The sequence below is a fragment of the Myodes glareolus genome, chromosome 18, assembly GCF_982192425.1.
Source record: "Myodes glareolus chromosome 18, mMyoGla1.1, whole genome shotgun sequence".
Lineage (NCBI taxonomy): Eukaryota > Metazoa > Chordata > Mammalia > Rodentia > Cricetidae > Myodes > Myodes glareolus.
The window spans coordinates 44,278,325-44,304,863 of NC_142043.1; the positions used below are offsets into that span (position 1 = coordinate 44,278,325).

The 26,539-nt window shown below is 40.5% G+C and overlaps 2 protein-coding genes and 1 pseudogene across 2 annotated transcripts; 1 reads left to right on the forward strand and 2 right to left on the reverse strand.

Annotated features, from left to right (window-relative positions):
- The window catches only part of LOC148119134 (uncharacterized), a 79,256-nt pseudogene that overhangs the window by 15,944 nt on the left and 36,773 nt on the right, over nucleotides 1–26,539 (forward strand).
- LOC148119135 (sperm motility kinase-like) lies at nucleotides 6,675–8,188 on the reverse strand. Its single transcript, XM_087897868.1, is given in 2 exon segments — nucleotides 6,675–6,730; nucleotides 6,733–8,188. Coding segments are annotated over 2 exon segments (1,512 nt in total).
- Nucleotides 22,665–24,124, reverse strand: LOC148119136 (putative sperm motility kinase W). The gene is given in 2 exon segments (XM_087897869.1): nucleotides 22,665–23,293; nucleotides 23,296–24,124. Coding segments are annotated over 2 exon segments (1,458 nt in total).

Sequence of the window (26,539 nt, forward strand, 5' to 3'; positions counted from 1 at the left end):
GCACCAGTTTTGGGCCCATTTGGGTAATTTCATGTGGTAGAGCCTTGGTGAATTATTAATCAGAGTGCTCTAAACAACAGAACACCTTATGCAACAGTACAATCAGTGTCTCTCCCCCTTGGCATTTATTGGAATGACTTACAGGTTGCTGGCCAACTAGTCCAACAATGGCTGGCTATGAACTGAAATTTCAAAAAACCCAGTTTTTCAGTCCACAATGCTGTATCTCTTGTCTGGTCTTCAGTATCTGCTGGAATCCCAAAACGTTGGCTCTTATTCCAATGAAGGAACGGAGATGCTAACAAGTCAAGCCAAGGGAGAATTGAACAAAAGCCTCCTGTTATGTCCTTATATATTCTTCCAGCAGAAGGCATGACCGAAATTAAAGGTGTGTCTTCTGACGTCATGACCTGGATTAAAGGCGTGTATCTTCTCACCAAATCCACTCATTAAATGATCGTTTTTTCCACCTTGAGATTGAGAACAAACTAATCAAAAGTGATATATTACAGGTATGCCCTCCATTTTTGAATTGTAGTTTATTCCAGATGTAGTCATTTGGGCAACCAAAAATAACTCTCACAATGGCAGAATTCCCTCCATTTAATTGACCTTGAGATTAAGGAGCCTCACCTTCATCGTTTTCTGTCTCTGATTTCTGATTTAATTTGAAAATGATAGTGATTCCTCTCCCCACTCTAGCCTTTAGAAAACTGCACTGTGTCACACAGCATATTCTTCTGTACAGTCAGGTTTATAATGCAATTAGTCATTGGACTTTAATTACTTTCTTTCCTTTCTTTCTTTTTTTTTGTTTGGCTCTTTGGGTTTTAGGCTCTATGACTTTTTTTCCTTTTTATATTTTGAAATAGGGTTTATGTGTGTAACGGTTGTAGTTTCCTGGAACTTGATTTGTAAACCAGGTTATCCTTGAACTCACAGGCAGATCTGGATGATTTTGCCTGCAGGATGTTGGGATTAAAGGTGCGAATAATTACCATTTGACAGTTTCTCATTTCTTATGGATAATAAATGCAAGATCAGCACTGGGGTTCATCTCAGATATCACAGAGAAAGTGTGATCCTATTTTTGAAAGGGCTTTACAGTGAGGACCTGGAAAGTTTCCTTGTGAATTCCAGGCTGACAGCCAATTCTCTTTCCTTGAGGTCTTACTCTCTAAGGTTTGCCAGGATCTACCTTCCAGCTTGTAGGTGGAGACAGCATGACTGTCCCACCCTCACCCCCAACCCAAACCTCACCAGGTCAGACTCCCGGGAAGGCAGGCAGTGCTGACTGCAATCACAGCACCCCCAAGTTCCAAGCTCCAGGTACATCAAAGACCTGTCATATTTAGAGATGACATCTACTTCTGCAGAGCCCGCTTTTTCAAGTACTCAGGTAGCTTGTCAAGTAGTTTTTGGGGTGTTTGAACTGAAAGCATTGTATCTAAGCGCTGATGACACCAGTGTGGGTCAGCCTTTTTGTGTCTTCCACCAGTCATGCAGGGCTTCAGAACATTTCTTTATTTCACATTCATTTCAGTTTCCTCTTTAAAAATCCTCTGTTTATGTTTTGTCCCATTTTTAAGTGGGTTACTGGTTTTTTATATACAGTTATTCAGTTTTATTGTGAATATTATCCCTCTATTGTATATGTAGTTATTGAAAATCTTGTCTTGATCTGTAGGCTGCCTCTTTCTCTGAATGGTGGTGTCTGTTGATGTGCAGACACTTTTCAATGTCACAAGTTCCAGTTTATTAACTGTTGTTCTTAGTATGTGTGCTAATGGTGTTCTATTTATTAAGTTTTCCTGCACCAATGAGTTCGAGGCTATTCTTTATGTTCTCTTCTATCAGGTATTATTGGTTTTTTCTTTTTTCTCACCTTTTACACCACAAAGGAGTCCTGGTTATTGTATCATGACTGTCATCAAGCCTCAGTTAAGAATCAATTCTAGTCAGGTGGTGGTGGCACATGCCTTTAATCCCAGCACTCAGGTGGCAGAGGCAGGAGGAACTTTGTTAGTGCCAGGCAAATCTATTCTCCAAGAACTAACTCCGGGACAGGGTCCAAAGCTAAGGAGAAATCCTGTCTCAAAACGCAAACAAGCAAGCATGGAAACAATCAAAAGAATCAGTTCTAGAAAGGAAGGGTTTTGCAGCACTCAGATTTTCAATGACATAGAGAGCCACGGAGCTCAAAGTATCTTGTTATTACAGAGCTTGGTTGTTTTGTGGCTGGTGACATTGCTTACATGTTCATGGATATTTGTACCAACATGCCAGAGAACTAAAAATGTCTCCAAATATGAGTCAGTGTGTGTGTGTGTGTGTGTGTGTGTGTGTGTGTGTGTGTGTTGTGTGTGTGTCTATGAAGTTCCCTACCTTCCAAGACCCGGTCTGTTTGTCAGGATATCATTCGGGGTATTTTGACGTTTTTGCCTCCTATACACTAAAAGGAAAGGCATTTACAGATGTGGCTTTGGTGGAGTAGGTATGGCCTTGTTGAAGGAAGTGTGCCACTGTGGAAGCAGGCCTTGACCTCTGATATATGCAAAAACTATGATTAGTGTTTCACTTCACTTCCTATTACCGAGAATTAACATGTATGTAGAATGTCTGTCTACACACGACAATGTTGCAACATCATGACAAAGGACTAAGCATCTGAGAGTGTAAGCCACCAAATCAAATGATTTCCTTTATTAGAGTTGCAATTATTATGATATTTCAATTATCATGATATTTCTTTACAGTAACAGAACCATAACTATTATGGAAGATGATGCCAAGAACTGGAGTCTTGCTGTGATAGGTGAGATCATGTTTCTGATGAAGGAATATGGACTTTGCTACTGTGGATTAGAAAAGCAGTTCAAAGGTTTAAGTGCTCCTAGTTAGGGCATACAATTAGGAAAAAAGAAAACAGAGGTGCTGGGTGGGATTTAAACTGTGTGTGACTTCACTGAGAGATTTCAGAGGAGAATAACATTAGTATCTGTCCTGGAGATTCTTGTGATATTTTCATGAAGAATGTATCTGGGTTTTGCCCTTTTCTGAAGAGTCTGCTTTCTAAATTGTGGGGCTTGGAATTGATCCTTATGGCAGAGGAAATCTTAAAAAAAAAGAAAGAAAAAGAAAACCACTAGTATGATCTCTGTTAAGCTGTTGTTTGTAGTGACTTTAAGTAGTATTTATGATGAAAAGTAGCAAACTGAGCATTTAAAAAAATGAAAGATGTAGAAAATTCAAGTCAAAAATGAGCACCAGGATGAGGAATGGAATTAAATCCTGTGTTTAAGGAGAAAAACACATTAGGAAATGAAATAAAGGCAGTGGTGACCTCAGAAAAAGATCAACCTAATTAAGTTAACAACTAGTGAAAAAGAATTAAAGCAAAGCTTAGAGACAGGTATTCTGGTACTTGCCTTTAATACCAACCCTAGTAAGGTATAGGCCAGTGGATCTCTGAGATTTAGGCAAGCACAGTATTCACAGCAAATTTCTGAGGAGTCAAGCAAAGTTAGTGTAGGATACAAAGAGAATCTGAAAATTGGTGAAGGTGTAATTATACCAGGGACCATGATCCAGCTAGTAACAGAACCTGTCAGCCTTAGCTACATGGTTCTGGCATTAGAGTCAAAAGTAGAACAATGGCATTTTAGTATCTCTACTTCCACCTACGGCAAGCAGATGAGGCCAGGCATTTGTCAAGAGTGACCCACAATGGAAGCCTATAGTGCAATTGTGTGAAGGTGGAGCAATACTTGGAGCCTGTCTTTCCTAGAGTACACCAAGATTTTGTGGATGCCAGAACAGTTGGTCACCTGCCAAGGGTAGCTGCTTCTCTGGTGTAGCACCAGCCAAAGTGAAAATAGTATGTTAAAAGTTAAAGCACTAGGGATAAATTTTGGTTCCATAATCAGTGGCCCAATCCTCATGACTTTCCATCACATTCAGGGGTTCTAATTTGGTGTTTTTGCAGGTTCCCTTACTGTCAGTCCAGAGTCAGTGAGCTCTCACTATCTCAGATCAGCTATTCCTGTGGGTATCACTATCATGGTTTTGATCCCTATTCTCATTCTCTCTCTCATTTTCCATTCCTTTAATTGTGGTAACTTTTTTATTGCTTTATAAATAATAAATTTCAAAATGTCCACTTTCTCCCCTACTCCTATTTCACTCATGCTCCCCTTCTCTAACTACCTCTCTCCCCCTCCAGTCCTAAGAGAGGACAGGGTACCATCCCATGTTGTGGGAAGTCCAAGGTCCTCCTCTCTCCATCCACTCTTAGAAAGGTGTGCATCCAAATAGACTAGGATCCCAAAAAGCCAGTACATGAAGTAGAGACAAATCCCAGTGCCATTATCATTGGCTTCTCAGTCTACCCCAATTGTCAGCCACATTCAGAGGGTCCAGTTTGATCCCATGCTCATTCAGTCCCAGTCCAGTTGGCTTTGCTGAGCTCCCATTAGATCAGGCACACTGTCTCAGTGGGTGGACCAATCCCTCGTATTCCTGATTTTCTTGCTCATATTCTCCCTCTTTTTGCTCTTCAACTGGACCTTGGGAGCTCAGTCCAGTGCTCCAATTTGGTCTCTGTCTCCATCTCCATCTGTCGCCTGAAGAAGGTTCTGTAATGAAATTCAGGATAGTCATCAGTGTGACTATGGGACAAGGCCAGTTCAGGCACCTTCTCCTCCACTGCCCAGGGTCCCAGCTACAGATATCCCCTTGGAAGCCTGGGAAGCCCTCTATAGCCAAGCCTCTTGCCAACCACGAATTGGCTCCCTTAATTAAGATGTTTTCTTCCCTGCTCCCATATCCATCCTTCCTCCATTTCAACCATCCCACTCACCCAAGCTCTCCCGAATCCTCCACTTCTCCCTACTCTCTTTCCCTCTCCTCTTCCCCTAAGACACAATTATGCCCATGCTACCAACTTTTGCCTGGCAACCTTGTCTGCTTTCAATTTTCAGGAGGATCTATATGTTTTCCCCTGTGTGTATATTATTACTTAGATGGGGAGATGGAGGGATTGAGATTTGTTGGGGCAGGAAATGGGAAGGGAGTGGGAACTGGCATAGCTATGTGAAATGAAAAAGATCGTATTATAAAAATGATTAAAATGAAAAAAAGAAAGTATGTTGTAGGCAATGAAGCTGAAAGGACTTGGATATTTGAAGAGCATTTTGGCATCAGACTTACAAGATACAGAGTTTGGAGTAAGCACTGGTGTTTATGGTCTAACTTTGCTTTGGCCTAGTGTCTTCTCACTGTGTTCTCTTCCCTACATTTTTGAAAGTAGTGCATATCTTCAACCATTATAGGTTGAAAGTGTTGCAAATGGCTTTTGATTTTTAATTTCATAGCAGATTATGATTAAGAGGAGATGTTCAACTTTGAGTTCAAAACATTGTTGAGACTGTGGTAGACTATGGGCGAATTTGAAGCTGCATAAAAAGAAATTTGCATTATCATATTGCTACAAATTTATAGGGTACAGGGATGAAAGGTAGTAGTTTGAATGTAACCAACCTCCATAAAATCCCAGGGAGTGGTATTACTAAAAATTGTGGCTCGTTGGAGAATCATGCCCTTGTTTTAGGACGTGTGTCACTATGGAGGTGAGCATTGAGGTGACATATGGACTCAAGCCATGTGCAGTGTACTACACCACTTCTTATTATCTGTAAGATGAAATTTTACATCCTCATCCACACTCAGCTCTTCTTCAGCACCGTGTCTTCTTAAATGCCACCATGACTGGGCAGGATGATTAAACCTCTAAAGATATAGTTAGAGATCTAGCTAAATATATTCCTTTGTAAGTGGTCAATGTGTACTCCACAGCAATAGAAACTCCAACAGCATGCTGTGTGCTCATGAACACCAGTTTATGTGTATTTTTCTTATAGGAAATTTTGTACCTAGCAGGATGTAAACCCATTCTGTATGAGAGAACCAGAGATGGTTTGAAGGGAATACACAGTAGGAATTGCGACCTACCCTATCAAGTGCTTGTAGTTATTTGAATGTAGTGTAGGGAATTCTGTGCAGTATATAATACTTATCCATCCCTATGTATGGGTGAGATGAAAAGCAGAGAACTATAACAGAGAGAGACACTTACCTTTTGTGAATATCGTGATCATGATAATCAGTCAGGGGGTTACATAGTAAGGTTTAATAATGAATTTGGTTTATATAAGTGGGCTTCAAATTGATAGAGGTGAGCTATATAGTAGACCCTGATGTGTAAATGTGAGAAAGGAGCTGTTGCTTTGTTGGAAGGGCAGGGAATAGCAAGGAAGACCTGAAATATATACATATATGTATATGTGAGACTTTATCTATACACAATATGACACTAAGTAAGTCATGAACCAATGCTATGTGGAGGGCTTGGAGTTTATATAACTTGCAGGCCCTGAACCCAGTTGTGTGAGTTCATGCTTATCTCTGTGTGTTTGTGTGTGGTTTTGACTTCAAGGGGGAGATGCATAACAGGTGCCTTATGAGATTGTACTTTTCTCATTTAGAAAAAAATATTTATTAATCTAACAGAGTTAAAAAAACAATGAAAGGGAACATCTTGGTGGCAATAGCAATTGGGCACTTCACCAATTACACCAGCACATCTTTTCTTTGGATCATACAAAAAGATTCAGAATTCACTCTGGAATGGGCATGACACAGATCAACAGTGCACCAAGTACATGGGAAATTCACTTCTCATCCGTTTCCAGCCCTTGAATGGTCTGGATGTAGAGGTTGTGGATCTAATCTGAGGCTGGTCATTGCGCATATTGGGTTCCATGGACGGTTCCTCTGTTGGGAAGTCAATGTTCAGAAACAATGTGGGTCTTCCATCCAAGACTGATTCAAATAAGGAGAGATCACAAGACAAGCTGTCCACAGAATTCATGTTGTCTCCAATGTCCCCTGTAGCATGCTTGATAACATTAGCCATCAAGACATCTTCTTTTGGGACTGTGTCTTCTGAACAGAGTTTCAGCTCCAGGCAGGAATATTTATTGAGCTTGAAAAGACTTTGACATCTCTTGTGTCTTTGTACTACACACTTTTCTTTAGATTGTCTCTTCCCAGCTTCTCTAATTTCAGAAAGGGCTGGTTCACTGGCTCTTCTCTTCAAAGAGAATAGAGGGTGTTGAGCACCTACATGACTGCTCTTTAAACAGGGATACTCAGTTTGCTGATAACTGTCCTCACAGCTCAATTTGCATTTTAGAATATCAAAAGTTGCTGTTACTTTATTTGGTTGCCTGTATCTTAGGGATGACAAAATCTCTTCCAAGTTAAAACCCATGGTGCACATAATCTCTACAAGCCTTGGAAGGATTTCTTTAGTTGTAGGTGCTGTTTGTTTTTTAATGGGACCCAGCCATGGGCTTTGCAGAAGTTGACATATTGTTATTCTCCTGTTGGTGGGGACCATGAGTAATTGTGTAATGATGGTGAAACAGGGTTTGGACAAGTTGAAGGGGATGGGATACATTGTGCTGACGATGAGACTGTGCATACCATGTATTGTGTCTTCTGTGTATGGAAATTGTCCTGTGACCAGTACATATAGGAGGACTCCCAAGCTCCACATGTCAACAGCCAGCCCATCATAAGGTTTCCTTGCCAACATTTCTGGAGCCATATAGAGCAAGGAACCACAGACTTTCATCAACATCTGCCCCTCTGCGAGCTGAATGGGCATACCAAAATCACAAAGCTTGACGTTGCCATCTCTATCAATAAGGATATTCTCCAATTTAATATCGCGATGTGCAATGCATCTTTGATGGAGAAAGTGCACCGCTGATACAACCTGTTGGAATATGGGTTTAGCATCCTGTTCCTTTAGATATCCAACCTCACAGAGGAACATCTGCAAATCTTTTCCTGCTACATACTCCATGACTATATAAGTCTTTGACCACATGTCAATAACGTGAAAAAAGCGAATGATGTTACTGTGTTCCAAAGACTGAAGGATCTTTACTTCTGAGTTGATCTCATCCAGATCATTGCTTTTTTTCCTAAGGATCTTGACAGCAACCTGTGTTTTTGTGGGAATGTGGCAGGCAAGCTTCACCTCCCCGAAAGAACCTACAGCTAGAGGTGTTAAGATCCTGAAATCTTTGTCAAGCATGTCCTCGTCACATGGGCTGGCCATGATATGTTGTCTCTATCCACTTACTTTTCTTGTTGGCAGGCAATGCTGAAAACAAAAATTTAAGCAACATTAAGACACAGGTCTAGCACTATGAATTCATGGTCATCAAATCTTAGATATCCCCAAGAAACCTAATGATGTACTTCAAGGACATAGAAATACTAGAAGAACCCAACCTCAAAGCAGTACAAAAGGAATCACAGTAAGATCTAAGAGGGAATCACTGATGTGTCCATGCAAATACAAATACTTACATCAGAGAAATAATGATTTGGTTATTTTCAACAATGAACCAAAATGAAAATCTTTGGCCATTCTTATCATGTGATAAGAGATACAAATTAAATTATAGGTAAAAAAAGATAATTTTCTAGCAAAATTAAAATTCAGAGAATCTCTTCTGATACTTCAAATATTAAAACCTAGGATATTTGAAATGAAAGGAAATCCTAGACTTGTGTGAACATTGAAATAGGATAAAAGAAAAATACTTAAACACATGAGACATGCGGCATGCTTCCTGACCAGCAGGAATGAACGGCCACGAAAATCGAGATTCCTTCCCTTATCACGTCTTTATTCGGAGCCACTCGGTTGAGGAAAATTGGGGGAAGGGAAGAGAGAGAAAAGACAGAGAGAGGGAGAGCAAGGGAGAGAGGAAGAGAGAGAGCAGGAAGCCAGAGAGAGCGATGAGAGAGCCTAGAGAGAGGAAGCCAGAGAGAACCTAGAGAACCTAGAGAGAGGAAGCCAGAGAGAACCTAGAGAACCTAGAGAGAGGAAGCCAGAGAGGAAGCAGAGCCCAGAGGCAGCTGCTTTTAAACAGTGGAGAGGCTTGAATGCTGTCCTGATTGGTTAATACCATTTGCTGGTCTGCGCATGTGCAGGCAACGGTTCTCAGCCCCACGTGGCTAAGCCAGGTATGGACTTGTATACCTCCAAACTGCAGAACCACCTGTGCCTCCAGGTGGCTCCCTACAGAGACATACATAGCAAATATGGCTATTGAGAAAAATGACTCCAGGACAGACATATTCCAGGCATCTGGAATTCCCCAAATCTCTCAGAACATAAGAATAAACAATTGACATAAGCTAGAGTCATCAGAGAGGAAGGGAACACAGATGATGAAATCCCTCTATTAGGTACAGCTGTTTGGCATTTTCTCAATTAGTGATTAATGTGGGAGGATCCAGTACATTTAAATGGTACTTTTCTTGGTCTGGTTGTCCTGGGTTCTATACTAAAGCAGACTGAACAAGTTAGCAAGAGCACCCTTCTATGGCTTCCTCATAATCTCCTGCCTCAAAGATCCTGTTCTATTGAGTTCTTGTCCTACGGTTCATCAGAGATGAACAGCAGTCTTAGAAGTGCAATATGAATAAACTCTTTCTTCCCCATCATTCATGTTGGTCATGGTGTTGTGCTAAAGCAGTAGAAATCCTAACTATGACAAACACCATAGTGAGAGAAAATACTTTAGATAAGAGGATGCAAAGGAATGCATCTACAGTGATGCATATGGCAGGATTACCCTGTGCCCACAATCAAATGAGCACAGTAAGTAAAGCTTAAACTCCTTTACCTCATTGACTTCTTGAGAAAATTAATAATGAGAGTCCTTGGTACATCACATCCATCTCAGCATCCCACTAAAGACCTATTCATTCACAATCAAAACGGCCTCACTGTGAACCCAGGGGAGAATTCAAATTAAACATATCAAACATTAGCATAGTATGTAAGGAGACTGTGGGGATGGTACCACACTAAGCACAGTGACTAGTGAACCATTGTTTTATAAGAAATGGAGGTACAACTAGATATAATTTTGCATGAAAGAGAGCAGGTCCACATACAGAAATTAGAAATATTTTGTGTTGTTTGGATCATGATGAAGGAGGTGGACTGAGCTTTTGTAAAAGTCATAGGATCCGTCACGAAGATAAATGGGAAGGAAATAGTTCAGGAAATATGGTCAAAACACAGTAGAGTAATGCACGGAAAGTTATAATTAAATTAGTTATGTGTGGTTTATTCTTAAATATTTTTTAAGTATTAGACAAAATAATCAAAAGGTAAAGACAGGATTTAATTTTCAAAATAGAGAATTAGATAATAATTAGTTAAGAAAGGGGCAATAGATTGACAAATGAACCCTAGAAACAAACCCCAATTTATAAATATAAATATGAAACACCAAAAAAAAATACCAGACAGCTTAACCAACCAACTGGGAATGAACATCTATGTTGACATCCCATAGATTAGAGACCTCCAAATTCATCAGGAACATTGTTACATTTCAATTCCTATTTAAGCATTTAACGTTGGCTCCAATGTACAAAGAAAAGGCGCAGCTTCAGGATGTGACCTTTATGGAACCATATCTGACATTATTTAGAATGCGTCTTTATAATTTTACCACAATCAATCATTCAATCATGTTGTGTCAAAACCAGCAGTTGTTTTACTGTTTTTTTTTCTTTTTTTTCTCTGCTTCTACACAATAACAGAGCACTGGTTATTTTTATCATGACTGTGATCAAGTCTCCAGAGTCTTTCTGAAAAGCCATTGACCAAAGACACTGGGACTTGTTTCGTCTGCATATACTGGATTTTTGGGATGCAGTCTGTTTGGATACTCACCTTCCTGGACCTGGAGGGAGGGGGGGGGGGGAGGAACTTGAACTTCCCACAGGGCAGGAAACCCTGACTACTCTTAGGGATGGAGAGGGAGGAGTAGAGGGAGTGGGGGAAGTGGGAGGGTGTTGGGAGGAGGGGCGGAAATGGAAACTTTTATAATTTAATAAACTTAAAAGAAAAAAGAAAAAACAGTACAGTAAAAAAAAAATGAAATCTAATCAGGTGGTGGCACACGACTTAATCCCAACACTCAGGAGGCAGAGGCAGGAGGAACTTTGTGAGTCCAGGCAACTCTAGTCTACATGAACTAATTCCTAGAGAGGAACCCAAGCTACAGAGAAATCCTGTCTCAAAACACAAACAAGCAAGCAAAGAAACAACCAAAAGAATCAGTTCTAGGAAGGAAGGGTTTTTCACTCCTCAGATTTTCAACAGACATAGAAAACCATGGGACTGTAAATATCTTGTTATTATAGAACTGAGTTGTTATGTGGCTGGTGACATTGCATTAAAAATCTCTATCCACTAGTGACTCACTTCCTATAAATCTCACCCCTATGACTTCCAAAGCTTTCCAAGCAGCACTAGCTAATTTTCACTAAGTTCTCAAAATCCTGAGATCATGCTAAGAAAACCACTGTGATAGTTTTAATGAGACAGGTCTCTACAGTTTAGGGCATTTAGTTTTGTACCCATTTGTTTAATTTCTTGTGGTAGATCCTTGATGACTTAATAGTCAGAGTTCTCTGAACAATAGAGCACCTGATGCAATGGTACAATCAATCTCTCTCCCCCTTGGAATTTATTAGAATGACTTACAGGCTGCTGTCCAGCTAATCCAGCAAAAGCCGGCTAAGAATGGAAACTTCAAAATTCCAGGAGTTGCTCAGTTCACAATGGTCTATCACTTGTCTGGTCTTCAGTATCTGCTCGAATCCCAAAGAAATTGGCTCTTATTCCAATAAAGGAATGGATTTGCTAACAAGGCAAGGGCAACAGAGAAATGAGCAAAAGCCTCCTCTTAAGTCCTTATATACTCTTCCAGCAGAAGGCGTGGCTGAAATTAAGGGTGTGTCTTCTGGCATCATGAACCGGATTAAAGGTGTGTGTCTTCCCACCAAATCCACTCTTCAAAGAAGTGTCGTTCCCTCGTTGAGATTCAAAATAAATCAATCAAAAATAATCTCTTACAGGTGAGCCCTTCATTTTTGGATTCCAGATGTAGTTGATTCCAGATGTAGTCATGTTGGCAACCAAAAATAACTCTCACAATGACAGAATTCCTTCCTTAATTGAACTTGAGATTAAGGAGCCTAGCTTTCATCATTTGCTGTCTGTGCTTTCTGATTTAATTTGAAAGTGTTAGTGGTTCATTTGATCACTCAACCCTTTAGAAAACTGCAGTGTGTCACACAGCATATTCTTCTGCCCAGTCAGGTTTACAGTGCAATTAGGCATTGGGCTTTATCTTTTCTTTTCATTACTTTCTTCCATTACTTTTATTTTTGGCTCTTTAGGTTTTAGGCTCTAGGGCTTTTTTGTCATTTTATCTTTTGAAATAGGGTTTATGTGTGTAACGGCTCTGGTTGTCCAGGAACTCAATGTATAAACCAGGTTAGCCTTGAACTCACAGTCAGACCTGAATGATTGTGCCTGAAGGATGTTAGGATTAAAGGTGTGAATCACCACCATTTGACAGTTTCTGGTTTCTTATGGATGATAAATACCTGATCAGCCCTGGGGTTCATCTCAGATATTACACAGAAAGTGTGATCCTATTTTTGACAGGGCTTTGGTGTGAGGACCATGAAAGTTTTCTTGTGAATTCCAGGCTGCTAGCAACCTCTCTTTCCTTAAGGTCTTCCTCTCTAAGATTTGCCAGGCTCAGCATTTAGGCTTGTAGGTGAAGACAGCACCACTGTCCCACCCTCACCTCCTCCCCCAAACCCCACCAGTTGAATCTCCCAGGACAGCTGGCAGTACTTACTGCAATCACAGCACCTCCAAGTTACAAGCTCTGGGTACATCAAAGAACTGTCCTATTTAAGAATGACATCTGCTTCTGCAGAACCAGCTTCTCAATGTGCTCTAGCAGCTTGTGGAGTAGTTGTTGGTGTGCGTGGACTGAAAGCATTGAATCTTGTAATACTTTAAGACAATTCTGAAGCCATTTCTGACAAATTCTGAACCCTCTCAGCCTCTGTGCCATAGTGCTTTCCCTCCTCCCCTGGGAACCAAGGACCTAACAGCTATACATGCACATATGTTCTACAGAAATTGGGGCAAGATAACCTTTAAGATGTTGACTCAGTTCCTGAACAATTACCTATACATGTATGTTTTGATTAAGTCCCTGGGAAATAGGTTCAAAATGACCTCTTACCTCATCTGATCTGGCAACTGCTCTCCAGGCAAATATTGGTAATAGCCCATTCAAATAGCCTAAACATAATAGTCAAAGAACAACCCTCCTTGGATCTGTGGCCTTCTCCTTTCGAAGTAGCCTGTACCAGCTTTTTGAGGTCTCTCTGCTTCCCGAATGCTGAGGGACCCTGTAATGACAGAATTAATAAAATCCTCATGATTTTACATCAGCTGTGGTGTGAGAGATGGTCTCTCAAGGTAAATCCTCCTCATTGTTTGGACTCTAGGGTCCAACAAGCTAAGCCTTGATGGTAGTAGAGTGGATCAGTTGCTTGGGTCTCCATCAGTCATGCAGGGCTTCAGAAAATTTCTTTGTTTCACATTCATTTCAGTTTCCTCTTTGAATATTCTCTGGTTTTGGTTTTATTCCTTTTTTTGTGGGTTTCTGTTTGTTTTCATTTCTGTTTATTGAGTTTTCTGTATTGAGACTATTATCCCTCTATTGGAGATGTAGTTATTGAAAATGTTGTCCTGATCTGTAGGCAGCCTTTTTTTCTGAATGGTGGTCAATGTTGATGTGCCTCTTATGGACTAGTATCTGACATTATTTATAATGCCTTTTTCTATTTTCACCACAAGAAACCAATCAATCTTCTCTTATCAAACCCAGCAGTGGTTTTATTGGTTGTTTTTTCTTTTTTTCTCACCTTCTACACCACAAGGGAGCCCTGGTTATCTTATCATGACTGTGATCAAGCCTTAGTTAAGAATCAAGTCGAGTCAGATGGTGGTGGCACACGCCTTTAATCCCAGGACTCAGGAGGCAGAGACAGAAGCAACTTTGTGAGTCCAAGCAACTCTAGTCTACATGAACTAATTCCTGGGCAGACTCCAAAGATACAGAGAAACCCTGTCTCAAAACACAAACAAGCAAGCAAGGAAACAATAAAAAAATCAGTTCTAGGAAGGGAAAATTTTTTGCACTCAGATTTTCAAGAGACATAGAAAGCCATGAGGCTGGAAATATCTTGCTCCTTATAGAGCTGGTTTGTTTTGTGGCTGGTGACATTGACTTAGAAATTCTCTATCCAGCAGTTACGTACTTCCTATAAAGTTTCACCCCATGACTTCCAAAGCTTTCCATGCAGCACTAGCTAATTGTCACTACTGCTCAAAATCCTGAGATAGTGCTTAGAAAACCACTGTGGTTGATTTAGTGAGACAGGTCCCTATCGTATTGGGCATTAGAGTACCAGTTTTGACCTGTTTGGGTAAATTCATGTGGCAGAACTTTGGTAACTAATTACACAGAATTCTCTATAACATCAGAATACATTATACGATGATCCAATCAATTTTCTTCCTTCTTGGAATTTATTGGAAGGATTTATAGGCTGCTGTCCAGCTAATCCAACAATGGCTAGCCATGAATTGAAAGTTGCATAATCCAGGAGTTGCTCAGCTGAAAAAGCTGTAGCTTCTGGCTGGTCTTCAGTATCTTCTGGAATCCAAAAGAAGTTGGCTCTCATTCCAGTGTAGGAATGGACTTGCTAAAAAGGCAAGGGAAAAGGGGAAATGAGCAAAAGTCTCCTTTAATGAATTTACACAGTCTTCCATAAAAGGCATGGCCAAAATGAATGGTGTGTCTTCTGGCATCAGAAACTGGATAAAAGGCATGTGTTTTACCTCAATTTTCAATCATTGAAAGACTGTCTTTCCCTCGTCGAGATTCAGAACAAACTAATCCAAAATGATCTATTATGGGTGTGCCCTCCATTTTTGGATTGTAGTTCATTCCAAATGTAATCAAGGTGACAACCAAAAATAGCCATCACAATAGCAGTATTCCCTCAGCGGGGTTACTGAGAGTATTGAGATTGAGGAGCCTAACCTTCATCAAACTCCTTCTGCTTTCTGATTTAATATGAAGATTTTCATCTCCCCACTCAGGCCTTAAACACATTAAAAAACTGTATTGTGTCACACAACATATTCTTCTGTCCAGTCAGTTTTACAATGCAATTAGTAATTATCTTTTCTCTTCTCTTCGCTTCTCTTCTCTTCTCTTCTCTTCTCTTCTCTTTCCCATTTCTTCCTCCTCCTTCTCCTCCTCCGTCTCTTCTTCTTCTTCCTCTCTCTCTCTCTCTCTCTCTCTCTCTCTCTCTCTCTCTTTCTCTCTACTTTTTGGCTTTATGACTCATTGGCTTTTGGAATTTTTGACTTTTGAGAGAAGATTTATGTGTGTAACAACTCTGGTTGACCTGGAACTTAAATTGTTAACCAGGGTAGCCTTAAACTCACAATCCATTCTAATGACTCTGTCTGAAGAATGTTGAGATTAAACACGTGAATCATCACCATCTGACAGTTTCTGCTTTCATATGGACAATAAATAACACATCATCACTGGGGATAATCTCAGACAACCTGCTGTTTCCAAGAGAAAGGGTCATCCTATTGTTGACAGCTTTGGGTCGAGGCCATGAAACTTTCCCTGTGAATTCCAGGCTACCAGCTACCACTCTTCCCATGATGTCTTCCTCTCTAAGATTTACCAGGCTTCTGCTTCTGCTTCTGCTTCTGCTTCTGCTTCTGTTTCTTCTCTCTCTCTCTCTCTCTCTCTCTCTCTCTCTCTCTCTCTCTCTCGCTCTCTCTCACTCACTCTTTCTTCTTTTTGGCTTGATGGCTCTTTGGTTTTTTGACTTTTTGATGTTTGAGAGAAGGTTTTTGTGTGTAACAGCTCTGATTGACCTGGAACTCAAATTGAAAACCAGGGTATCCTTAAACTTACAATCTGTTCTAATGACTCCGTCTTAAGAATGTTGAGACTGAATGTGTGAATCATCACCATTTGGCAGTTTCTGATTTCATGTGGACAAAAAATACCACATCATCACTGGGGATAATCTCAGATAACCTGCTGTTTCCCAGAGAGAGGGTGATTCTATTGTTGACAGCTTTGGGTCGGGGCCATGAAACTTTCCCTGTGAATTCCAGGCTACAAGCTACCACTCTTCGCTTGATGTCTTCCTCTCTAAGATTTACCAGGCTCTTCCTTTATGCTTGTTCTGCAGACAGCACCACTGTCCTACCCCCACCCATAACCCAAACCCACTATGTGAGTCTCCCAAGAAATCAAGCAGTGATGAATGCACCCACATCACCTCCAAGTTAGAAGCTTCCTGGTGGACCAAAGTCCCTTATTTACGGATGACACCTGCTTCTACAGGACCAGCTCCTCCATGTGCTCCAGAAACTTGTAGATGGAGTAGTTGTTGGGGTGTGTGGACTGAAAAACCAGATCTAATGCCTGATGGCACCAGAGTGGGTTAACCTGCTTGAGGCTTCTACCAGTCATGCAGGGCTTCAGAAAATTTGTTTATTTCACATTCATTGCAGTTTCTTCTTCAAAAATTCTCTGTTTATGTTTTGCCCCGTTTTTAGGTGGGTTACTGCTTTTTTATATTCAGTTATTCAATTTTTATTTATTGTGAATATTATCGCTCTATTGAATATGTAGTTATTGAAAATCTTGTCGTGATCTGTAGGCTGCCTCTTTGTCTCAATGGTGGTGTCTGTTGATGTGCAGACACTTTTCAATGTCACAAGTTCCAGTTTATTAACTCTTGATCTTAGTATGTGTGCTAATGGTGTTCTGTTCAGTAAGTTTTCCTACACTATTTCCAAGACTATTCTTTATGATCTCTTCCATCAGGATCTGTGTATCTGGTTTTTATGATGAGATACTTGATCTATTGGGGTTTAGGTTTTATGCAGGTTAATCAATATGAGTCTATTTGGATTTTTCTACATTCAGCCATCCAGTTTGACCAGTACCATTTGTTGATGTTTCTGTCTACTTTCCAGTATGAGGTTCTAGTTTCTTTGACAAAAATCAGGTTTCCAAAACATCTACCAGTGACTCCAATATAGAAAGAATAGGCTCAGCTTCAGGCTGTACCCTTATGGACTAGTATGTGACATTATTTTTAATGCCTCTTTGTATTTTCACCACAAGAAACCAATCACTATTCTCTTCTCAAACCCAGCAGTGCTTTTAATTTTTTTTCTCACCTTCTACACTACAAAGTAGGCCTGGTTATTTTATCATGACTGTAATCAAGTCTCAGTTAAGAATCAATTCTAGTCAGGTGGTGGTGGCACACACCTTTAATCCCAGCACTCAGGAGGCAGAGGCAGGAGAAACTTTTAGCATGGCAGGCAACTCTAGTCTCCATGAACTAATTCCTGGACAGGTTCCAAAGCTATGGAGAAATCCTGTCTCAAAACACAAACAAACAAGCAAGCATAGAAACAATCAAAAGAATCAGTTCTAGAAAGGAAGGGTTTTTCAGCACTCAGATTTTCAATGATATAGAAAGCCATAGGGCTCACATTAACTTCTTATTAGAGAGCTGGGTTGTTTTGTGGCTGGTGACATTGCTTTCATGTTCATGGATATTTGTACCAGCATGACAGAGAACTAGAAATGTATCCATATATGAGTGTGTGTGTGTGTGTGTGTGTGTGTGTGTGTGTGTGTGTGTCTAGAGAATTCTCTACCTTTCAAAACGTGATCTGATTGTCAGGTTATCATTTGTGGTACTTTGAAGTATTTGCCAACTAAATGCTAATAGGAAAGGCATTTGCAGATGTGACTTTGGTGGAGTAGTTATGGCATTGTTGGATGAAGTGTGCCACTGTGGAAGTAGGCCTTGACCTCTCATATATGCACAAAACTTGGTTAGTATTTCAGTTCACTTCCTATTTCTGAGAATTAACATGTATGTAGAATGTCTGTCAACACAATACTGTATGGTAACATCACGACAAATGACTAAGCATCTGAGAGTGTAAGCCACCAAATCAAATGATTTCCATTATTAGAGTTGCAATTATTATGATATTTCAATTATCATGATATTTCTTTACAGCAGCAGAACAATAACTAATATGGAAGATGATGCCAAGAACTGCAGTCTTGCTGTGATAGGTGAGATCATGTTTCTGATGAAGAAATATGGACTTTGCAACTGTGGATTAGAAAAGCAGTTCAAAGGTTTAAGTGCTCCTAGTTAGGGCATACAATTAGGAGAAAAGAAGACAGTGGTGCTGAGTGGGATTTGAACTGTGTGTGACTTCACTGAGAGGGTTCAGAGGAGAATAACATTAGTATGTGCCCTGGATATTCTTGTGATAATAACATGAAGAATGTATCTGGGTTTTGCCCTTTTCTGAAGAGTCTCTCTAAGTCTAAATTTTGGAGTTAGGAATTCTAAAAAGAAAGGAAAAAGAGAAAACCATTCAAATAGTCTCTGTCAAGCTGTTGGTAGTAGTGACTTTGAGTAATATTTATAATGAAAAGAGCCAAACTGAGCATTTAAAAAATGAAAGAAGTAGAAAATTCAAGTCAAAAAGGAGCACCAGGAAGTGAAATGGAATTAAATCCTGTGTTTAAGGAGAAAAACACTTTAGAAAATGAAATACATGGAGTGGTGACCTCAGGGCAAGGTCAACCTAGTTAACAACTAATGAAAAAGAATTAAAGAAAAGCTTAGCGCCAGGTATTGTGGTACATGCCTTAAATCCCAACTCTAGTAAATTATAGGCCAATGGATCTCTGAGATTTAGGCAAGCACAGTATCCACAGCAAATTCCTGAGGAGTCAAGCAAAGTTACTATAGGAGACAAAGAGAAACCAAAAATTGGTGAAGGTGTAATTATACCAGGGTCCATGATTCAGCTTGTAACAAAACTTGTCAGCTTTAGCTACATGGTTCATACATTAGAGTCAAAAGTAGAAGAATGGCATTTTAGTAACTCTTCTTCTACCTAAGAAAAGCAGTTGAGCCCAGGCATTTGTCAAGAGTGACCCTCAATGAAAGCCTATAGTGAAATTGTGTGAAGGTGTGATCTTGAAGCCTGTATTGCCTAGAGTACACCAAGATTTTGTGGATGCCAGAACTATTGGTTATCTGTCAAGAGTAGCTGCTTTTCTGTTGTAGCACCAGCCAAAGTGGAAATAGTATGTTGACAGTTAAAGCACCAGGGATAAATTATGGTTCCAAATCAGTGGCCCAATCTGCAAGACTCTAAATCACTTTCAGGGGTTCTAATTTGGTTTTTTGCAGGTTTTCTTGCTGTCAGTCCAGAGTCAGTATCTCTCACTATCTCTGATCAGCTATTCCTGTGGGTATCTCTATCATGGTTTTGATTCCTATGCTCATTCTCTCTCTCTTTTTTTCCCATTCCTTTAATTGTGGTAGCTTTTTTTATTTTTTATTGCTTTATAAATAATACCATTCAAAATTTCCACTTCCTCCCCTCCTCCCAATTCACTCAAGCTCCTCCACTCCTGCTACCCCTCTCCCCCTCCAGTCCTAAGAGAGAGCAGGGTACCACCCTGCCCTGTGGGAAGTCCAAGGACCTCCCCTCTCCATTCAGGCTTAGGAAGGTATGCATCCAAAAACTGTAGGATCCCAAAACGCCAGTACATGAAGTAGAGACAAATCCCAGTGCCATTATCATTGGCTTCTCAGTCTGCCCCAATTGTCAGTCACATTCAGAGGGTCCAGTTTGATCCCATGCTGATTCTGTTCCAGTCTAGCTGGCTTTGTTGAGTTCCCATTAGATCAGGCACACTGTCTCAGTGGGTGGACCAACCCCTTGCATTCCTGACTTCCTTGCTCATATTCTCCCTCTTTCTTCTCTTAAACTGGACCTTGGAACTCAGTCCAGTGCTCTGATGTGGGTCTCTACCTCTATCTCCATCTGTCGCTGCACAAAGGTTTTATGGTGATATTCAAGATATTCATCAGTCTGACTATGAGACAAGGCCAGTTCAGGCACCCTCTCCTCCACTGCCCAGGGTCCTAGCTGGGGTCATCGCCGTGGACACCTGGGAATCCTTCTAAAGCCAAACCTCTTGCCAACCCCAAATTGGCTCCCTTAATTAAGATTTCTTCTTCCCTGCTCCCATATCCGTCCTTCCTCCATGTTAACCATCCTACTCCCCCAAGTTCTCCCCAAACCTCCCTTTCATTCTTCTCTCTCTCCCTCCCCTCTTCTGCTATACCACACCACGCCCATGCTCCCAACTTTTGCCTGGCAATCTAGTCTGCTTCCAACTTCCAGGAATATCTATATATGTTTCTCCTTGGGTTCACATTATTATTAGATCGGGAGAGCATTGGAGAATGGGTGCGGCAGGAAATGCGAAGGAAATGGGAACTGGCAGCTATGTGAAATGAAAAAGATCGCATTTTAAAAATAATTTAAAATGGAAAAAAGAAAGTATGTTGCAGACAGTGAAGTTGAAAGGAGTTGGACATCTGAAGAGCTTTTTGGCATCAGACTTAGAAATGCAGAGTTTGCAGTAAGCATTGGTGTTTTTGGTCTAACTTAGCTATGGCCTAGTGTCTCCTCACTATGTTCTCTTCCCTACTTTTTGAACAGTAGTGCATATCTCCTGCCATTATAACTTGAAAGTGTTGAAATGGCTTTTAACTGTTAATTTTATAGCAAAGTATAATTAAGAGATTGTATGAACCTACTCAGAGGAGACATTCAACTTTGAGTTCAAACATTGTTGAGACTGTGGTATACAATGGGCGAATTTGAAGCTGCATAAAAAGAAATTTGCATTATGATATTGCTACAAATTTATAGGGTACAGGGATGAAAGGTGATAGCTTGAATGTAACCAGCCTCCATAGAATCCCAGGGTGACGCATTATTAGGAAGTGTGCATTTGTTGGAGAATTGTGCCCTTATTTTAGGCTGTGTGTCACTATGGAGGTGAGTGTTGAGGTGGCATATGGACTCAAGCCATGTGCAGTGTACTACACCACTTCCCATTATCTGTAGGATGAAAATTTACATCCTCATCCATTCTCAGCTCTTTATCAGCACCACGTCTTCTTGCATGCCACCGTGACTGGGCAGGATGATACTGGACTAAACCTCTGAAGCTTTAATTAGCAATCTAGCTAAATATTTTCCTTTGTAAGTAGTCAATGTGTACTCCACAACAATAGAAAATGTAACAGCTTGCTGTGTGCTAATGAACACCAGTTTATGTGTGTTTTGTTATAGGAAAGTTTATACCTAGCAGGAGCTAAACCCATTCTATATGAGAGCACCATGGCTGTTTTGGAGAGAATGCACAGGAAGAATTGCCACCTATCCTGTCATGTACTGGTAGTTATTTGAATGTAGGGTAGGAACTTCTGTGTAGGACGTGATAGTTATCGATCCCTGTGAATGGGTGAGCTGAAAGGAAGAGAAACATAACAGAAAGAGACACTTCCTTTTGTGAATATTGTGACCATGATAATCAGGCAGGGGGATACATAGTAAAGTTTAATAATGAATTGGGTTTATTTAAGTGGGCTTTAAGTTGATAGAGGTGAGTTATATAGTAGACCCTGATGTGTACATAGGAGAAATGGACTGGTGCTTTGTAGGGAGGACAGGGAATAGCAAGGAAGACTTGAAACAAATACATGTATGTATAGGTGAGACTTTGTCTGTAAACAATTTGATATAGAATTGTGGAGGACCGCAACCACATTCTCCATTACTTTAAGGGGCAGAGGTAGTTGACCTCTGTGACTTCAGGGTGTGGCAGTACACACCTTTAATGCCAATGCCTGGGAGGTGGAGATACATTGACCTCTGAGACTTTAAGGGGCAGAGGTAGTTGACCTCTGTGACTTCAGGGTGTGGCAGTACACACCTTTAATCCCAATGCCTGGGAGGCAGAGACAGATCTCTGTGAGTTCAAGGTATTGTAGCACAGGCCTTTAATCCCAGCATTGGGGAGGCAGAGACAGTGGGACTATAATGCGCATGTGCTTGTTAACTTTCCACTGCTGAGTCCCTGCCTACTCCAGAGGTGTCATCTGGGTTGATGGGCAGTGGACCAATCCAAGAGTGCCACGTCCGAAGTGAGGACTGTTTCCTATATAAGAGATGGGTTCCCCTCATTCTGGGTCTCTGCTTTGTAAGCTTATGCTCTCTATCTCAAGACGCATTAAAGCTTTTCTGCAGAAGGATCCTAAGTGTCCCGCGTCGTTCTTGCTGGCGAGACGGTAGCACGAGACACAGAATAAGTCATGAACCAACACTATGTGAAAAGCTTGGAGTTTATGTTTGTATACCCTACAGGCCCTGACACCCAGTTGTATGTATTCATGCATTTCTCTGTGTGTTTGTGTGTGGTTTTGACTTCAGGGGAGAGATGCATAAAAGGTGTCATATGAGATTGTATGTGTGTCATTTACAAAAATATATTTATTAACATAACATAGTTAAAATACAATAGAAAAGAACATCTTGGTGGCCATAAGCAATTAGACCCCTTACAGATTACAATATCATCTCTTTCTTTGTAGCTTACACAAAGATTCAGAGTTCACTTTGGAATGGGCATGACACAGATCAACAGTGCACCGAGTACATGGGAAATTCACTTCCTCATCTGTTTCCAGCCCTTGAATGGCCTGGATGCCGAGGTTGTGGATCCAATCTGAGGCTGGTAGTGGGGCATATTGGGTTCCATGGATGGTTTCTCTGTTGAGAAGTCCATGTTAAGAAACAATGTGGGTCTTCCATTCAAGAGTGATTCACATAAGGAGAAATCACCAGGTGACCTGTCCACAGAATCCATGTTGTCTCCAATGTCCCCAGTAGCACACTGGATAACATTAGGCATCAGGACATCTCCTTCTGGGACTGTGTCTTCTGAACAGGGCTTCAGCTCCAGGCACGAGTATTTGTTGAACTTGATAAGACTTTGGCATCTCTTGCATCTTCCTTCTTCACATTTTTCTTTAGGTTGTCTCTTCCCAGCTTTTCTAATTGTTGGAAGGGCTGGTTCACTGGCTCTCCTCTTCAAAGGGAAAAGGGGGTGATGAGCACCTCTGTGGCAGCTCTTTAAACAGGGATGCTCAGTTTGCTGATAACTGTCTTCACAGCTCAATTTGTGTTTTAGAATATTAAAAGTTGCTGTTATGTTATTTGGTTGCCTGTGTTTTATGGATAACAAAATCTCTTCCAAGTCATAACCCATGGTGCACATAGTCTGTACAAGTTTGAAAGAATATCTTTAGCTGTAGGGGCTGTATGTTTTTTAATGGGACCCAGCCATGGTCTTTTCACAAGTTGACATATTGTTATTCTCCTGTTGGTGATGACTGTGAGAAATTGTGCAATGATGATGAAACAGGGTTTTGACAAGTCGAAGGGGATGGGATACATTGTGTTGGTGATGAGCCTGTGCATACCATGAAATGTGTTTTCTGTGTATGGAAATTCTCCTGTGACCAGTACATATAGGACGACTCCCAAGCTCCACATGTCAACAGCCAGCCCATCATAAGGTTCCCTTGCCAAGATCTCTGGAGCCATATAGAGCAACGAACCACAGACTTTCTTCAACATCTGCTCCTCTGCGAGCTGAATGGCCAAGCCAAAATCACAAAGCTTGACGTTGCCTTCTCTATCAATAAGGATATTCTCCAATTTAATATCACGATGCGCAATGAGTCTTTGGTGGAGAAAGTGCACCGCTGATATGACTTCTTGGAAGATGGGTCTTGCCTCCTGTTCCTTTAGATGTTCAACCTCACTGAGGAACATCTTCAGGTCTTTTCCTGCCACATACTCCATGACTATATGAGTCCTTGACTCTGTGTCAATGATGTGAAAAAATTTAATGATGTTACTTTGTTCCAGAGTCTGAAGAATCTTTACTTCAGACTTTATCTCACACAGAGTATTGCTTTTTTTCCTAAGAACCTTGACGGCAACCTTTGTTTTTGTGGGAATGTGGCAGGCAAGCTTCACCTCCCAAAAAGAACCTACAGCTAGAGGTGTTAAGATCCTGAAATCTTTTTGAAGGATGTTCGGGTCCAAGGAGACGGCCATGATGTGTTCATTCAGTTTCACCAGCTTTTCTTGTTGGCAGACAATGCTAAAAAAACAAAATTTAATCAATCTTAAGATGAAGGTCTATCACTATGTATCCATGGTCATCAAATCTTAGATATACCATACAAACCAAATGATGCACTTCAAGGACATAGAAATACTAGAAGAGCCCAACAGTAGATAAGGAATCACAGTAGAGATCAAAGAGGTATTCATTGATAAGTTCATGCAAATCCAAATACTTAGATCAGAGAAGTAAAGGTTTGGGTATTTTCAACAATGAATCAAAATGAAAATCCTTGGCCAACTTTATCAAGTGATAAAAAATACAAATTGAATTATAGTAAAAATAGGTTATGTCCTACCCAAATTACAATCCAGTGGATGTTGTCTGGATCTTTCAATATTAAAACCTAAGTAATTTCAAAGATTGAAAGGAATTCCTAGACTTGTGCGATCATTGAAATAAAGTAAAAGGAAAACACTTAAACACATGAGACACATGCAGCAAGTGTGGCTATGCACAAAAATAATTCCAGGTCAGGCAGATTCCACATATCTGGGTTTCTCCACATCTCTCAAAATTTAAGAATAGAGCTACCCCTGTAGCAGTGCCGAGGAGTTCTACCCGGAGAGGTGAGTGGGTGCTAGCCTGAGCAGCCAGCCCGGGAAGAGAGCACAGCCCCTCCCCCCTCAGCTTCTGTGGCAGGGTCTTCCGTGTTTCACCGGACCCCTCCCTGCCCCCACTGTTGCTGATCTCTTGTCTCCTGGGCCCTGGGAAGGCCAGCTATCCCAGCTGCAGTGCTGAGGAGCTCTATCCAGAGAGTGTTGAGGAGTTCTATCCAGAGAGTGTGGAGGAGTTTCATCCAGAGAGGTGGAGATGGGCAGGCGTCAATGCAAGAATTCCTCCAACAACCTGAAAGGCAACATGACATCTCCAGAATCCAGGGAGCATGAAATGAGAAGAATTGAACACCCTATTCCAGAAGAAATAGAAGAAATCGACTCTAAACGGATCTATATGAAAATAATAGAGGAACTTAAACAGGAGGTGAAAACCTGTCATAAAGAAATAAAAGATAAGTATAACAAAAAGATTGAGGAAATGAGTAAAGAAATGGAAGAGAAATATACCAAAAAGTTTGAAGAAATGAGTAAATCCGTAAATGAAATTCTGGGAAACCAAGAAAAACAATCAAAGAGGTAATGGAAACAGTTCAAGATTTGAAAACTGAAATGGAGGTAATGAAGAAATCACAAACCGAGGGCTGGCTGGCTATGGAAAATCTAGGTAAATGAACAGAGACTTCAGAAACAAGAATAACCAACAGAATACAAGAGATAGAAGAAAGAATTTCAGACTCTGAGGACACCATACAGAAATTAAATGCTCTGACCAAAGAAAACAGCAAATCCAACAAATTCTCATCACAAAACATTCAGGAATTGTGGGACACAATAAAAAAAACAAATCTAAGAATAATAGGGATTGAAGAAGGAGAAGAACGACAGCTCAAAGGCCCAGAAAATATATTCAACAAATTTATAGAAGAAAACTTTCCCAATCTAAAGAATGATATTCCTATGAAGGTTCAAGAAGCATACAGAACTCCGAATAGACTGGATCAGAAAAAAAAATCCCCTCGCCATATAATAATCAAAACACAAAACATACAGATTAAAGAAAGAATATTAAGAGCTGCAAAGGAAAAAGGTCAAGTAACTTATAAAGGTAAACCTATCAGACTTACACCGAACTTCTCTATGGAAACCATGAAAGCCAGAAGATCCTGGATAGAGGTACTGCAGAAACTAAGAGACCATGGATGCAAGCCAAGACTACTATACCCAGCCAAGCTATCATTCACTATCAACGGAGAAAGCAAAATATTCCAGGATAAAAATAAATTTAAACAATTCGTAGCCACAAATCCAGCCATACAGAAAGTAATAGAAGGAAAATCACAACCCAAGGAATCCAACATTGTCATCACTACCTACAATAACCTAGACATCTAGCGACCCTTCACAACCATAAATCAAAGAAGAGAAACACACAAACTCTACTACACACACACACACACACACACACACACACACACACACAAAGAATAATAATAAATAACCGGAATCAACAACCACTGGTCATTAATATCACTTAATATTAATGGACTCAACTCACCTATAAAAAGGCACAGACTAAGAGATTGGATACGAAAACAGGATCCAACATTCTGCTGTTTACAAGAAACACACCTCAACCACAAAGATAGACATCTACTCAGAGTAAAGGGTTGGGAAAAGGTTTTCCAAGCAAACGGACATAAGAAACAAGCAGGTGTGGCCATTCTAATATCTAACAAAATTGACTTCAAACTAAAATCAATCAGAAGAGATGGAGATGGACATTTC